The sequence below is a fragment of the Danio aesculapii genome, chromosome 25 (genome assembly GCF_903798145.1).
Source record: "Danio aesculapii chromosome 25, fDanAes4.1, whole genome shotgun sequence".
Taxonomy (NCBI): domain Eukaryota; kingdom Metazoa; phylum Chordata; class Actinopteri; order Cypriniformes; family Danionidae; genus Danio; species Danio aesculapii.
The window spans coordinates 29,957,445-29,973,351 of record NC_079459.1 but is presented as its reverse complement, the minus strand read 5'-3'; the positions used below and the strand labels follow the sequence as shown (position 1 = coordinate 29,973,351).

Sequence of the window (15,907 nt, the reverse complement as noted above, 5' to 3'; positions counted from 1 at the left end):
CGTGAATGTAAAATAATAATTAATAAAGTTAAAAATTTAATGTAAATATAAAGGGATGTAAAGGAAATGTAAATGTTAATGTAAAGGGAATTACAAGAGTCTTCATAGTGAACTTTGTTTACATTAAGGCAGGTTTATACTTCTGCATTGAGCGGTCGTCATGACCCACGCTGCATGCCTTTCGCAGAGCCTTGCATTTATACTTCTGTGTGCTGCTTGTGTAATGTAATGTGTATTTATGTAATGTGTATTTATATAGTACATTTATTATGTATGGCCATACACCCAAAGCACTTCACAATCATGAGGGTGGTCTCTCCACACTACACCAGTGTGCAGCATCCACTTGGATGATGCGACGGCAGCCACAGGACAACGGCACCAGTGCACTCTCCACACACCAGCTATTGGTGGAATCATGTGGCTGTGATACAGCCAATTTTGTGTAATGGGACGACTGGGAGGCCATGATCGGTAAAGGTCGTTGGATGGAATTTGGCTAGGACACCGGGGTTACACCCCTATTATTTACGAGAAATGCCATGGGACTTTTAATGACCATAGAGTCAGGACCTTGGTTTAACATCTCATACGAAAGACGGCGCCCACTGACAGCATAGTGTCCCCTTCACTTTTACTGGGGCATTAGCACTCACATAGACCACAGGTTGAGCGCACCCTGCTGGCCTCTCTAGCACTACTTCCAGCAGCAACCTAGTTTTTCCCATGGGGTCTTCCATCCAGGTACTGACCAACCTTTGCCCTGCTTAGCTTCAGTGAGTAACCGGTCTTGGGCTGCAGGGCGATATGGCTGTGGCTTTGTGTTGCTCTGTAATAACACTTCCGAAACGCTAGCTGGCTGTAGGTTACATTATGTTTTTCTGTATAGAGTTTCTTTGCGGGTGTTTAGTTTTTTCTGAACGCTACCTTAATGTAGAAGTAGCTAAAACTCGCTTATTCAGATGCAGGAAACGGCAGACGTGCAACAATTTAATCATAAGGTAAACACAAATCAAAAGTTTCCATTTTCCCCGTTTAACACAATATATTACATTTTAGGATACATTTATAATATTTACGAATAGTAGACAAGTCAGGCTACATAATTAAAATAAACCATTGACTTCTACTATCTTCATTAGCTTAAAAAATACAGATTTCTTTACAAGACGTTAAAAAATACTTTTAAAAAACCTCTACATATACCTTAGCGGTATAACAAAACACTTTTGCAGTTTTAATACCTTGACTTTTCCAAACCATGCTAAACCTTGAAACCAGTTATCGTCCCATCCCTAATCACAGCTATCAAGCTGACAAATCACAGAGCTTGCACTATGCGTCGTTGCGACGTGTAGTTACATTTTTTGAGAGGTGCGCGGCGGTGTCAGCCATTGGCGAGGGCTATGCAACCACGAGAAGGCTGTGCCGGACCATCAGTCTACACGACGCAGAAGTATAAATCAGCCTTTAATCTGGTGGAATAAAAGCAGAGGTGCAAGTACATTTGAAAACATATTGTACACTTTTTCATGCTCACTAATGTTGGCTTCACATCAAACGTGGAGTTGAGTGTTAGCGCCGAATTAAGTTACATTCAAAGTCAATGCAAATGAGTGAACGGAGGCAAATTAACCTGCAGAATTAGTCTTAATCCCATCGAAAAATGTTTTGTGAGGTGAAAAACATCCCGCGAGTAATCTAGAGGAAGTGATGCAGTGCTCTGTGTTTGGTGTGAACCCAGCATAAGAGTGTACTTTTAAAAACAAGTCTAGAGCACTATCCGCTGTTAAAAACTAATCAAAGGCCCAATCCCAAGCCTTTCCCCTTACCCCTACCCCTCGTTTTGCGCGTTCATGTGAGGAGGTAGGGGTGTCCCAGTTCTCTTTAGCTTGAAGGCGTAGGGTTAAGGGGAAGGGCTAGATAGCCCTTCGAACTGAGATTTTTTTTTTAGGACCACACTCGAAACCAAGGTGTAAGAAAATTTCCCAGAATACACCAGCCACAACGGCAGCATGGCTGCACACGGAAGTCAAGAGATCCACAAACTAGCATTTTTTTTGTCATTATGATGAATTTTTACGACAAACATGTGTTGTAATCATAACTGCCTTCGTGTTTTACCATCATGCTTTAAAAAAAAACACTAAAATACAAATTGCTAATTTGGCTATCTATAATCCATAATATTGACTCCTGTATAGCAGTCCCACAACATTCTGTCACTCGATGACACTCGAATACCCTGTCAGAAAAATCTAGTGGCTGGGAATGAGCTTTTTACAGTGTCTGCTATAATGTTAATGTTGTTTTTGTGCGTTTAAATAGATGAACATGGCCACTGTGTAAATGCACAGTACAGTTACGATCTTATTGCCACATTAGATTGTTATGATAACATAATATATGCCTTCAGTGATTTCCTGAAGACAAATAACCAAAAAAAATAACGCAACTGGAATAACTACAGCAGTCGCGATCGTTTGATCTCATATGAAGCAAGGGATCGTGATGACATATGATGATGTGTGCAGGTACTGTAGTGGTCACCCATTTCTTAGGGGTAAATTTTAAAGCTCTTCCCCTTTATACTCTGTTTCAAGGGCCAAGGGGAAGGGATAGGGGTACAAAAAAAGAATTGGGATTGGGCCAAAGTATCAATTCCAGAGAGAATCGCGATGCCTTCCATAAAATCTAAGTATCGACCTTTGAATTGCAATTCATCATCCCAGCCCTAGTTTCTTCACTGAAACCTCATTTCATTCAATTTGTTACATAGGGGAAAATGCACTGCACAGATTTACATATTCATCTAGGCACCACTTTCAGCAGCTTTGGCAGAACTGCTTTTGCAAAGAAAGAAAAAGATTGTTGCTGTGAGTCTAGAAGGGCTTTTAAAGGACAACTGCCTTTGTTTGATTCAGCTCACTGGATTTTGGAACAGACTCGTAGTGTTGCTCTTCTTAATGATTTGGAGCAGCTGTGTGTGTGTATGTGTTCGCATTATCCGTGAGGCGTATTCATGAATTTGCTGTCCTAGTTGCATCGAGCGTGTTTAGCTCTTCAATGAACCTCAACAGAATTATTTCAGTCTTGGGTTTGTCGAGCATATGCGGAATTGATCACCTCTTGAGAGAGGGAGAGAGACCGGAGTGATGGCCATAATAAAAGAAGATGATGAAACTTGCATAGTGAAGATGATTCTGTTATGTAATGCTCCCATATGGAAGCTGCATGCACACTGCTGGGGGATGCCAGTGCGTACACGTGAGCGTGCGCCGCAGATCAGTTTCTCATTATTATTCACTGTGTGATTAGGGTAAAGCTTTGATCCCGCATTCAGCTCACTGAGGGAATCTGTCATGCCTTTGATGATGCGCGCACACACTCACACGCTCACACAATGGTTAATCTGCATGAGTCGGACGGAGCATGTTCATCCCGCACCGCTCTGTTAAACATGAGAAACGTGCTTGGGTTTTTATTAGGATTCAGGACGATCAGCCCCTCTGATTTGTGTTCAGAAAAACAGCGAGATGCATTGTTAGGTCAGGTTACGAGGAAATTGACTTGGCGACTGCTCATATTACACAAGCTTACAGGACAAAGGTGATCAATAAATCATTGAAGCGGACAGGATATTTAGAGGTTTACTCGTGCTCTTAATGAAATAAGGGTAGATATAACGTGCGAAACTACTCTCATTATTTTTTTTGCTTCAAGTAAGTTACTGATTGTTTGAGGGTACATTCTTAAGAGTATTTGATTGGAGAAAACTCTAGTAGTCCAGGATGATTCATCAATAAAATTTTCCTTGAAAAGGTAGACACAATCATACTTTTTAGCTTTTCCGCCTTCGTTTAAAAAAATCTTTACATGAAATGGGGCAACCATCAAGAGTATGTCAAAGCAACAGGTGGTACTACTACTGATCAAAAAGAAGAAACCGTAAAAAAAATTATTTTTGGTTCCTGGTTGGCTGGTATACTCCTAACCAAAAAGTCAAAGAAGAAGCTGCAAAAAGGGTTATTATTGGTTCTGGGTTGGCTGATATACTACTAACTGTAAGGTCTAAGAAGAAGCCACAAAAAAGGGTCATTATTGGTTCCGTGTTGGCTGATATACTCCTAACCATAAGGTCAAAGAAGAAGCCACAAAAAAGGGTCATTATTGGTTCCGGGTTGGCTGATATACTCCTAACCATAAGGTCAAAGAAGAAGCCGCTAAAAAGGGTCATTATTGGTTCCGGGTTGGCTGATATACTCCTAACCGTAAGGTCAAAAAAGAAGCCGAAAAAAAAGGTTATTATTGGTTCTGGATTGGCTGATATACTCCTAACGGTAAGGTCAAAGAAGAAGACACAAAAAGGCTACTATTGGTTCCAGGTTGGCTGATATACTCCTAACCAAAAGGTCAAAGAAGAAGCCGCAAAAAAAAGATTATTATTGGTTCTGGGTTGGCTGATATACTCCTAACCGTAAGGTCAAAGAAGAAGCCACAAAAAAGGGTTATTATTGGTTCTGGGTTGGCTACAAGTAAGCAGTGTCCTGTGTAGCACTGCATTCTGCCTCTGTTCAGTATACATGTTAGAAATTCCATTAGCACAGTTATCAGCAGAAGCGGTTTTTACGTCAGCCATTACACAGACACGTGTCTTATATACAGTGGAGATCGTAGTGCACAATCGGAAATAACTGCATGGACAAGCCAAAATACTCAATTTTGCCAACTACACAGTTAATAATAATAATAATAATAATAAAAGAAAGAAAGAAAAAGAAAACATTTTTTTGTATGTAGGGATATTTTACCCAAAAAACTAACATTTAAAGAAGATTCATAAGTGTTTTTAAAAATGCAAGTCAAGGGCTACTAACATTGACAGTAAAAACACATACAGGCAAAGCAAAATGAATTCCCATGGCTCTTGATAATACATTGAAGCTCTGTGAGAGAAATTGAACATAATTTACAATGTCATTACCTTTTATTTAACTACCCCATGACATTATCAGCTGCTGAGATAGGTGCTCCATTAGACGACATAAAGCTCGTTCTCTAGACTGTTGTGAACAAGCTCAAGTATTAAAACTTGATGCGGTAATTACCTTCTCTGTTGGCATCTCAAGTATCATTCATTCATTTTTTTTCTCCAGTGCATTTAGGTTTTTCATTCTTATGAAATGATTGTACAGCAGGCTTAGAGATTCTCTGTTTTGAACTTTAAAACCCCTGGAGAAATTTTAAATGCACACGCACAGCACGAAACCTTTAGATCCAATGATGCATTTCTGTCAACGGGGCACTATATGCATTCATCACCGCACCGATTCAGTCAGACAACAGGGAGCCAACCACCAGCAGCCATCCGTTTAGACTGAAGGAACATAAAGACTCTGCGTGGCACTTTACATTACACAGACAGATAATGCTTTCTGTTGTCCAAGAACGTCATCCTGAATATCCCATTGGTCACCGAGTAACATCCCAGACCCGAGGATTCATTTAAAGATCATTTAAACGCAGGAAGAGAGACTCCCGAGCAGAGCAAAGAGCTTCTAATGTCATAATGAATCTTATCGTAATGTCTTTTCCTCTTAGCTTCCCAACGACTCGGGTTTCCCAAGCTAATTTGTTTAGGAGCAAAGAGGAGATCATGTTGTAAGTACTTTCTCCCTGACTGTTTCTTTGTTGCCCGTTCATGCAGTTGTTGTTTAAAAACCCATGGGCGCTTTTCCGCCTTCAAAGCTGGCAGTGATGGACATTAATCATGGTATCAGTTGCTGATTATTGAAGACAGCTGTTGGTTCTGAGGTTTGGTGCATCTCTAGGTCAAATGTTTGGTGGATTCTGAGTTTCTGATCTCAGGCTCAGGGGTTTGGATCAAATTGTCGTGATGCTCTTACAGGTGGTATGGTAATCACTGGGAGCATTGAGACATTTTCCCTCTGAGTTAAGAAGAAGGGTAATTTTGGAAGCTGCATTTCAGATCTGTGTGCTTGAGCTTTTGGGTTGTCATGGTAACCCAGCAAGACCTGCCAGAGGTGTTGAGTCGTTTCCAATCAGTTTTATACTAGCACAATGAATGTACATCCTGCTGTTCACAAACAACTCTATTCCAGTGGTTTGTGGAGCAAATATAATTAGTTGTTTGGTTCTCTTTCTAGATCTGTTGATCTAATTGGCTGTGTGTGTAATGCCTATGAATATGTATTCTTATCAAAGGCACAACAAGACGCAGGATTTTATGCAGCTCCTGTGTGTTTGCTGGGGGAAAATTCTCCAATTTATCGTTTCTGGAACACTAGTAGTAATTCTTTAAAACTGTCCATCTCCAGCTGTTTTAACACTTTTTTTTCCTTAATCTTCTGTTGCTGGCCTAACTTTACCTTTTTAGTTACTGCAATTCTTCTACATTTACTCATTTAGCAGATGATTTTTATCTAAATGACTTTAAAATCAAAACAATAGAAGTGATCAAAACAAAAAAAGAGCAACTGTGTCCTCAGAATAAGAATAACTCATTTGAATTTGAGCTTCATGAACATGTTGTTCTTTATAGTACAAATAGGAGTTATACACTCTTAAGAGATAAAGATACAAAAGTTATCACTGTAATGGTACCTTTTCAAAAGATACACTTATGGCCCGTTTCCACTGAGTGGTATGGTACGGTACAATTGTATGGCCGTTTCCACTGTCAAAAGATACCTAAAAGCGAACCGTACAAGTTTTGGGTTCCCTTTGAAAAGGGTACCTAGCACAGCAAAAAGGTACCAAAAGGAAATGCACAACTGAACGCTATTGGTTTACAGAGATACGTCACTCGCTCGTGCAACAAGCCAGAATGAAAACAAAGGAACCACCATGTTTAAAATACACAGCTGAGAGATTACACCGTAGTAATATACACATATAACGGCGGGCCGTGGTTGACCTGAGCTCAAACTAACCTTGTCATCGTCTTGATAAACAGCCACAAAGCCAAGAAGAGCAGAATCTGCCCTGTGCCCCGTAGTTTTTTACAAGGCCGTCTAAAGTGCGAACTGTTTCGCTTTCTCACGTGTGTTCGCCGCGTGTCTATATTTGAAAAAACAAACTTCTTGAGCTGATGATAATAACATTAATATTGATATCATTGATCTGCAGCTATGATCTGATCATGTTCATAGAAAGGTTAGTAATGAACATTTATACACAAGTATTAATGTGTTTAAAGCATCTGTTTTGTGAGATGTGAACAACCCGTACAGCTTTACTTTGACATTTCCTCGAGAGAGAATGACGTTGACTGAAACTTTCTGTCTTACACCACGCCCACCAACAGGGTACCCTTGGTACAAGTGGAAATGCAAGTTTGATAAAGGTGACGCCTACCAACCTGTACTGTACCGTACCACTCAGTGGAAACAGGCATTAAAGGTCCACATTAGTACTTTAGAGGTACACTTGTGTGCTTTTAAGGTAACATAAGGTAAACTTAGGTACAGATAGTTGGGAACATATACCTTTAAGTTACCCTTGTGGACGTGTCAGTTACACAAGTCTCTAAAGTACTAATGTGGACCTTTAGGGTGCTTTCACACTAGCACTTTTGGTCCGCACCCGGGTTTGTTTGTCTTCAGAGTTCGGTAGGTTTAGCTAGTGTGAACGATGTCTTATGAACTCTGAACCTGAAAGAGGTGGTCTGGGTATGGTTAGCTCGAACTCTGGTATGGTTCACATCTGATATGAATGCAATCGTACCAAATAACGAAAGTGAACCGCCAACTGTACAACAAACTTTAGTTTTCTGCAGACATCGCATTATGTTCTAAAAAGTCACACTCTGTATGTTACCAAAACTAAAAGATTCAGTAAAAGCCAAACAGCCGTGATATGCGTACATATTTTTTTTTCGTTTTGGTGCCTTGGCTTTCGTGGCTGTCACCTAGCAACAGCTGTACACACAACAGCAGCTTGATGACACAAGCATACCAGGCTTCAGAAGAAAAAAAGATGCCTATGAACACAAACCAGCCAAGAAGGTGCAAAGGAGGGGAGCAATCAAACTTAGGTTCGGACTAGGCAATTGAACCAAGTGTAAAAGCACTCTTAATATACATAAGTGTATCTTTCGAAAAAGGTACTGTCTTAGTGACAGCTTTAGTATCTATAGCTCAGAGAGTGTATAAATGAAATTCACATTTATCACATGACCTCCCTCCATCATTTACATTGCATCATTTCCATTCATAAATTCAGTCACAAAGCCTCATGGGACAGTGAAGTGTCCATTGGATTCACACTTAAGGATCTAGTTGAAGTACTTGCCTGCTGAATTCTATGGCATTGGACATATTTCTTGACTCCCATACTTTTTTTTTCGTGAATTATGTTGGAGGGAAGTATCCAGTTTTCCGACCCATCACAACAAGCACAAGGCTTGTGATTATTTGAAAGCATGTTTTTTTTTAAAATTCCCACCAATAAAAAACTGCAGAGACAACATGTCAGAGAAAATCATACACTCTTAGAATTTAGGTACAAGAGTTGTCAATGGGATAGTAGCTTTTCAAGAGGTACTTAAAGGGTTCATATTAATAACTCAAAGGAATATATTAGTACCTAGAAATTTCAAGAGGTACACTTGTACTTTTTAGGTACTAGTAATATGTACCCTTGAGGCATTAATAAGAACCCTTTAGTTACAAATGTGTACCTATTGAAAAGGTACCACCCCAGTGACTACTTTCATACCTTTATTTCTGAGAGTGTACTGTTTGATTTAAAATTAGTTGCATGTTTTATTGTTGTAGTATCTGTTATTCTAAAACAGTTACAGACACAATCAAAGCAACACGTCATCAGAGAGGTGCCAATTACACTGGTTTGGACCATGATTTTTGCCTTACAGAATTTGTATAACTACTCCTAAACTGTATACCTTCTCTAATCTTTACATTTGTTTTAACCTCTGTTACTATACACCTGCTCAGTCAACTGTTGTCCTGTAATTTAATATCTATTCAATTAGCTATAGCTCTAAATCTGTAACTGAATCTGTACCTGCTCCTCCAGATCAATCATCTGTAACGCCATACATGCACACTAAACACCCCACTCCTTTCAGTCACTGAGCGTCTCTCTCTCACACACTCAGGCTGCTCTGGAGAGAGTGTGTGGGGGGGTGGAGTTTAGATCTGAGTGGTCGGAGTGATGTCATCACTCAGGTATGTGAAACACGAGAGAGTCTCTGTGAAGGAGCCAGAGAACAACAAACTGCTGAACGTACTGAGACCAAGAAACTCAAAGTCATTTATTTGTCAGGATGTGTCATGGTTTATTCAAAGTGATTAACAAATTGGTGTTGTGTTTCTCGCTTGAGGGCTGGAGGTTTATCAATCATTGCTTAAAATGACAAGGTTTGAATTTACCAGCACTGGTTTATTTTCCAAGATCTTTCAAGCTCTGGCCTACTGAAGCAAAAGCCATAAGGTTCTTCTCAAAACTGGGCCTGGTTCCTGTCACCGTCCGCTGTCTGGAGGAGCATTTCACGAATAAACCACACAGATTTTGTTATTTTTTTAGCGAATGTGGCAGCCTGTTCCTCAGCGAGACATTTATGCCACTTTTTCTGGCACTGTCCCGAATACAATCTCTAAAAAAATCAGCACATCTGCCTGTTCACTGCCTGTGTGATTCTGTGCTAAGGACATTTGGGGTGACTATGCACTCGTTGTCCGGCTCTATTTGGACAGTTTGTCTGGTTTAGAGAGTTTCTGCTTGCTTGTTTGGTGTGGTGCAACAAACGGGAGTAATTTCTTAGTGTGCTTGTTAAAGAGCCAGCAGTTGGTGGCTCAAGTTCTGCTGACATCTTAATGGCGTTGAAACAAAACCGAAAGCAATAAGAAGGGTCAGATCCAGAAAAGTTACCAGGATGATCTAAATCAAATCTGAAAATGAAAGGTAGAGTCAGGTAGGGCTGGGTATCGAGTTCGATACTTTTTAAGCACCGACCGAACCTTCTCGATACTACCGAGTATCGAAAAAATCATTTTCGTTCGGTACCAAATTTCGATACCCAAGGGTATAATCTTGTCAACGTCAGTGAGCACCACTTGAAGCACCACTTGGAGCACCACCTGCATCCTTAACGTGCCCGGATCAAATGCTGGTGATTGGGTGCGCTGCGGCGAGACTGTCTTGAAAATCAGTAGTTTACGGCGGTTACGCCCACTCGCGCAGAGCTTGTCAAATTGTCAAACAGACATACAAAATCAGTTAACTTTTAGCACTTCTTGCTTGTGTACAGTTAATAATATATTGATATATATTAACGCTAATATATTGTGTTAACCACACTGTGTTCATTTTGTGCTTTTGTTCCTTTGTTTATTTGTCTTAGAGATAAGCCTGCTGTGAAAAGTGTCACGAACATCTTGAAAAAATAATTTTGTTAAAATATATTTCTTTAAATAAAAGTTTAGAAAAAAGTATCGTTCGGAACCGGTATCGAAAATTTTGGAACGATACCCAGCCCTAGAATCCGGTAATATGATCTGAAACATCCCCTGCATCCAAATATTCCTAAACTCTATGGTAGTTTTAATGCATTTTGTAAGCCGAGTAGTATGTCCAAATCTGTAGTAACCATAAAAGAGCACAGATGACCTACTACTCCCAATGAAATTCTGAAGTGTGCATCTGATCGATTCTTGACTATCCCATTAGGCCATAGTAGATGATCTGTCAATGGTAAAGCAATGCAATGTATGCCAAATGTAGTACGTGCTACATACCTACTACATGCTTTGCAATTTCAGACACAGTAGTATCTTCATTTAGGTTAAGGTCTTGTTTCTTTGGGTCTCATTCACTAAACATGTCTACGAGCTAATCTTTGAGTGAAATTCGTTTACATGAATAAGTCATGATTTCTCAAAAGCTTCCATACTAAAACTTATTCCAAATGTACAAATATAATTCAAGAACAACGAATACCACAGGTGCACATTAGTCTTGTATGCCCAGGGTGCTTATAAACATGTAAAAAGAACCCTAGATATGTTATTTACAGGGTGGTTGAAAGTAACTAGACATTAAAAATTGATGATTTAAATATCCAAACTAAAATCACCTGCTCTATCCTTGTATAAACAGTGATTATTGAGTCTTATATTGTGTTAGGATGTATTGAACAATTGGTACTTCTTGAAGACTTTGCGGCGGCATGTGCTAAAGAGCAAGTATATGTTTGATGAGAGTAATTTACTAGTCGTTCATTCACTTCAGCTTCAGAGAAGTCCATATAGTTTTGTGCAACTTTTGTAAATAGCACATTTGAATCGGAATCGCGCTCAGGCATGGTTCAGTTGGCCGGCCCTGACCCGTTGGAGAAGGTGTTCTTGAGCGCGGTTTAGGTTTGTGCCGATAGACGATTGTATCGTGTATCGATGACAGGCAAAGATATCAGCAAGAGCTGAGATCATGACGATTTTAAAGACGATATTCAGCTTGTTTCGCATTAGGTAATGTAGACCTATTATACATTTTAATTGCAATATTGAATCAATTGAATAGTATTTTTATTTTAATCATCGTCATTAATAATTAATGAACTACAAATAATTTGTAAGCTCCAGCTGTTCACATCAACATCACTTGAGTCACAATCAAATCCTGTCACGCACCGCACTTGCATTAAGTCTCGTTGAAACAATTTCGGTCTCAGCGCCTATTTAGCTGTAAGAGCGCGGTGATTTACATTGGCAGAATTATTATCCTAGATCAAACATCATCAGCTCAAGAAGTTTGTTATTTCAAATATAGATGCGCACGCAGGAAAGCGAAACCGCTCGCGCTTCAGACTGGCTCGTAAAAACTATGAAGCACAGGGTAAAATCTGCTCTTTTTTTGGGGGGGCTTTGTGGCTGTTCATCAAGATGACGACAAGGTTTGTTTGAGCTCGGGTCGACCATGGCTCATTATTAGATGTATATATTATTACGGTGTAATCTCTCGGCTGTGTTTAAAACATGGCGGTTTCTTTGTTTTCATTCTGGCTTATTGCGCAAGCGAATGACGTATCTCTGTAAACCAATAACGTTCAGCCGCGCATCTAGCTCCGCCTTTTGGTACCATTTGTACCCTTTGCAAAGGGTGACCAAAAAGTGGTACTGTACGGTTCGCTTTTAGGTACCCTTTAACAGTGGAAATGGCTGTAAAAGCGTAGCGAACTGTACTGTACCACTCAGTGGAAACGGGCCATTGATGAACTCTGGGAGTCCTGCAAGAACGCTTTCTTTGCCATTCCAGATGACTTTATTAATGAGTGATTTGAGTCATTGTAGAGATGTATGGATGCAGTCCTCCAAGCTCATGGGAGTCATACACAATATTCATTCTTTCTCCACTGCAGCATGACTTTATATTTTGTTCTGGACATTATTTCTGTTAAGTTACAAGACTTTTTTTCTAAGCAAAGTCAGATCTTACTGTCCTAATGAAATAATTAAAAATCAAGACTTGATCACATTTTATTTTGGTAAAATAAGCGTAATCTAGAGGCCTTTGCCTTTCATATAAGCCACTTTTGATACCAAATGATGAACTAGAAGTCAAGTTCTTATTTGTTGGTCCTAAAACTTGACAAGACTTGTATGCGTACCTTTTCAGGTAGTGTATATGTGTATAATGTGTAAATACAAAAAATGTACATGAATGAGACCCAGTGTTTACATCAACTGAGTTTTTTATATTTACTATGATATTAGTTGGCTTTTAACCTAATCTTATCTTTTTAACTCTATGTATTATTACTCAAATAACATCCTGAAAAAAAGAACATTTAAGAAAGAGCAAAGATGTGACAGGAAAACTGTGGAGAGAAGTGAAGGGTAGAGAGATGGTTCTCCATCTATTTGAAAGCCATAAAGAGGTTCATTAACGCACGAGCTGCCACATCCTCCTGAGAACACACTGTCTCTCTCTTTCTGTCTCTCTTTCTGTCTCTCTCTCTCTCTCATTAATCTCAGATGTTGTGCAATGGAATGTTGTTTTCAGTCTGCAGATGGATTTAGCAGAGAGCATAAAAATATATCTGCCCCTAGACACACATTCACTCACTCATACAGTCATGACAATAGGAAAGATCCCGCTTAACCCTTAGGTGTCTCAAAGGTCAACAAAGTTACAAAAACATTCAGCATGTATATCTTTTATAATTTAACATGTATTTAAATGTGATTCATCAATGCTGATCCTTTGTTTTTCATCTAGAAGGCTGATAGAGACATAATTACTTGTAAAGTAACTGCACTGTTTAATTAAACTCTGAACCTCTTAATTAAACTCTTAACTTCTTAAATTCATTATGAAAGCATAATCTTAAAGGTCTTGTTCAGGGTTGTGCAGTAAGCAGTTCTGCCTATGATTTATATTAGGAATTTGAGCAAGCAAAACAGTAGATCCTCTGTTGGATACATTTGTGTGAGTTTGTCTTGTTCTTTTGCTGTTGTTAAACATGTGGTGAGCTCCATGGTGACATGATCCTAAAGATTTGAACTTGGTGACCCTTAGTTTTTTAAATTTTTTATTAATTAACAGTTAAAATCCTGTTAAAATCCTGTGTTCATCTATATCAGTTACACTCACCGGCCACTTTATTAGATACACCTTACCAGTACCAGGTTGGACCCCCTTTTTGCCTTCAGAACTGCCTTAATCCTTCATGACATAGATTCAACAAGGTACTGGAAATATTCCTCAGAGATTTTGGTCCATATTGACATGATAGCATCACGCAGTTGATGCAGATTTTTTGGCTGTACATCCATTATGCGAATCTCCTGTTTCACCACATCTCAAAGATGCTCTATTTGATTGAGATCTGGTGACTGTGGAGGCCATTTGAGTACAGTGAACTCATTGTCATGTTCAAGAAACCAGTCTGAGATGATTTGCACTTGCCATCTGTATGTCGCAGCAGAAATCGAGACTCATCAGACCAGGCAACGTTTTTCCAATCTTCTGTTGTCCAATTTTGGTAAGCTTTTCGAATTGTAGCCTAAGTTTCCTGTTCTTAGCTGATAGGAGTGGCACCCGGTGTAGTCTTCTGCTGCTGTAGCCCATCTGCCTCAAGGTTGGATATGTTGTGCGTTCATAGATGCTCTTCTGCATACCTCAGTTGTAACAAGTCATTATTTGACATATTTTTGCCTTTCTATCAGTCTGGCCATTCTCCTCTGACCTCTGGCATCAACAAGGCATCATGCTCACAGAACTGCCGCTCACTGGATAGTTTCTCTTTTTCGGACCATTCTCTGTAAACTCTAGAGATGGATGTGCATGAAAATCCCAGTAGACAAGCACTTTCTGAAATACTCAGACCAGCCCGTCTTGCACCAACAACCATGCCATGTTCAAAATCACCTTTCTTCAACATTCTGAGACTCAGTTTGAACTGCAGCAGATCATCTTGACCATGTCTACATGAATAAATGCATTGAGTTGCTGCCATGTGATTTGCATTAACGAGCAGTTGGACAGGTGTACCTAATAAAGTGTCCGGTGAGTGTATGTTCTTGTCACATATAAATAAATGCAACCTTCTACTGTCCAAGAAAAACAGCCAATATCTTACCCTTAGTCCCTAACAAGTGACCCAGTTTTTCACGATGTGTGTGATAACATTACTGTGAGGTTGAACTTTTGGTATGGAGCTTGGAAATATCCTATAAATGGGAGACATGGGCCACAATACAACAGTTGTAGTTGTTTAATTAATTAAAAGTTCATATGTCTGAGAATGTCCTCATAAATAAGGTAAAACCTTGTTAAACTGACTTGTTAGGATGACTTGTAGTTGTAAAAAAAGGTTCACATGTGGCCAGGTCTCAAGTTTCTGATCATTGCATATAATGTGTCTGTAAATTGTAGCTTAGTGTTTGTTTTGGATTACAGTTAAATGTTTGGATGTATTAATTATAGTTTAAAACAATAGTAGTATTAGAAAGGTACAAGTGTATAGGTGTAAAAGCTTTACAACGTTTGTGTATGTGTTGTCAGTATGTCACAAGGCATGTTGTTTACCTGCAACTACTCAGCACTGCCTTGTGATCCAAAAATAGAGCTGTGTGAGTCTGGCAGCCTGTGTTTGTGGTATATGTGTGTAAGAGAAAGACGCTTGAAATTCATTTTGAGAGTGAAACTCTGACCCCTGCTGGAAAAGACTAATGAGTGCCTCATTCTGCAGCCTAGCATGGCTGTTTTTGTGAGATGAAAACAGTGATTGCTTTTGGCATCGAAAATAACAAATTAACAAGGCTGACTCTTATTTTTTATTTTTTTGCAGGTGCTGAAAGCACAGTTTCTTAACTGTGCGTGGGAGTGAAGTTCAGCCTGCAGTTTGTGTGTGAGATGGAGGGCTTTCCTGTCCACTGACGCTGCAGCACTGCCTTGCAGTCATGTCTGCATGCAACACATTCACTGAACATGTATGGAAACCAGGAGAGTGCAAAAACTGCTTTAAGCCCAAGAGCCTACACCGATCTCCAGAGTCCGCCAATGAGTGCAAGACGAATATCAATGCCAAACTCACAAACAGCCAGAGGAGCACTTGCTCATCCCGTGCAGGGCAGGTCCGCCCACCTGTCGCCAAGAAACCTACTATTGCCGTAAAGCCTACAATGATGCTGCCATGCTCCCCACCAGGATTGGACTCTGAGGGAAATGTGCCAAGGCTTGCAGAGGGACCGCAGGTCACCAAGAGCTCACCTTTTACTGTGTGGAACCACAACAGCCTGAATAGCCCTAGACCTGCAGTGACAAACAACAATCAAGGCGAGGATTTGGTCAGGCAAACAGAGGCATACAGTGCAATCTCTCTGCAGCCAACTAGCAGCAACAACAATGGACTGACAGATGT

The 15,907-nt window shown here is 39.8% G+C and overlaps 1 protein-coding gene across 1 annotated transcript in view; it reads left to right on the top strand.

The window, feature by feature from the left end:
- The window catches only part of peak1 (pseudopodium-enriched atypical kinase 1), a 59,390-nt gene that overhangs the window by 24,588 nt on the left and 18,895 nt on the right, over positions 1–15,907 (top strand). Inside the window, 1 exon segment of the mRNA XM_056451702.1 lies at positions 15,335–15,906. Within this exon segment, the coding sequence (XP_056307677.1) occupies positions 15,447–15,906 (460 nt within the window). The 5' untranslated portion in view covers positions 15,335–15,446.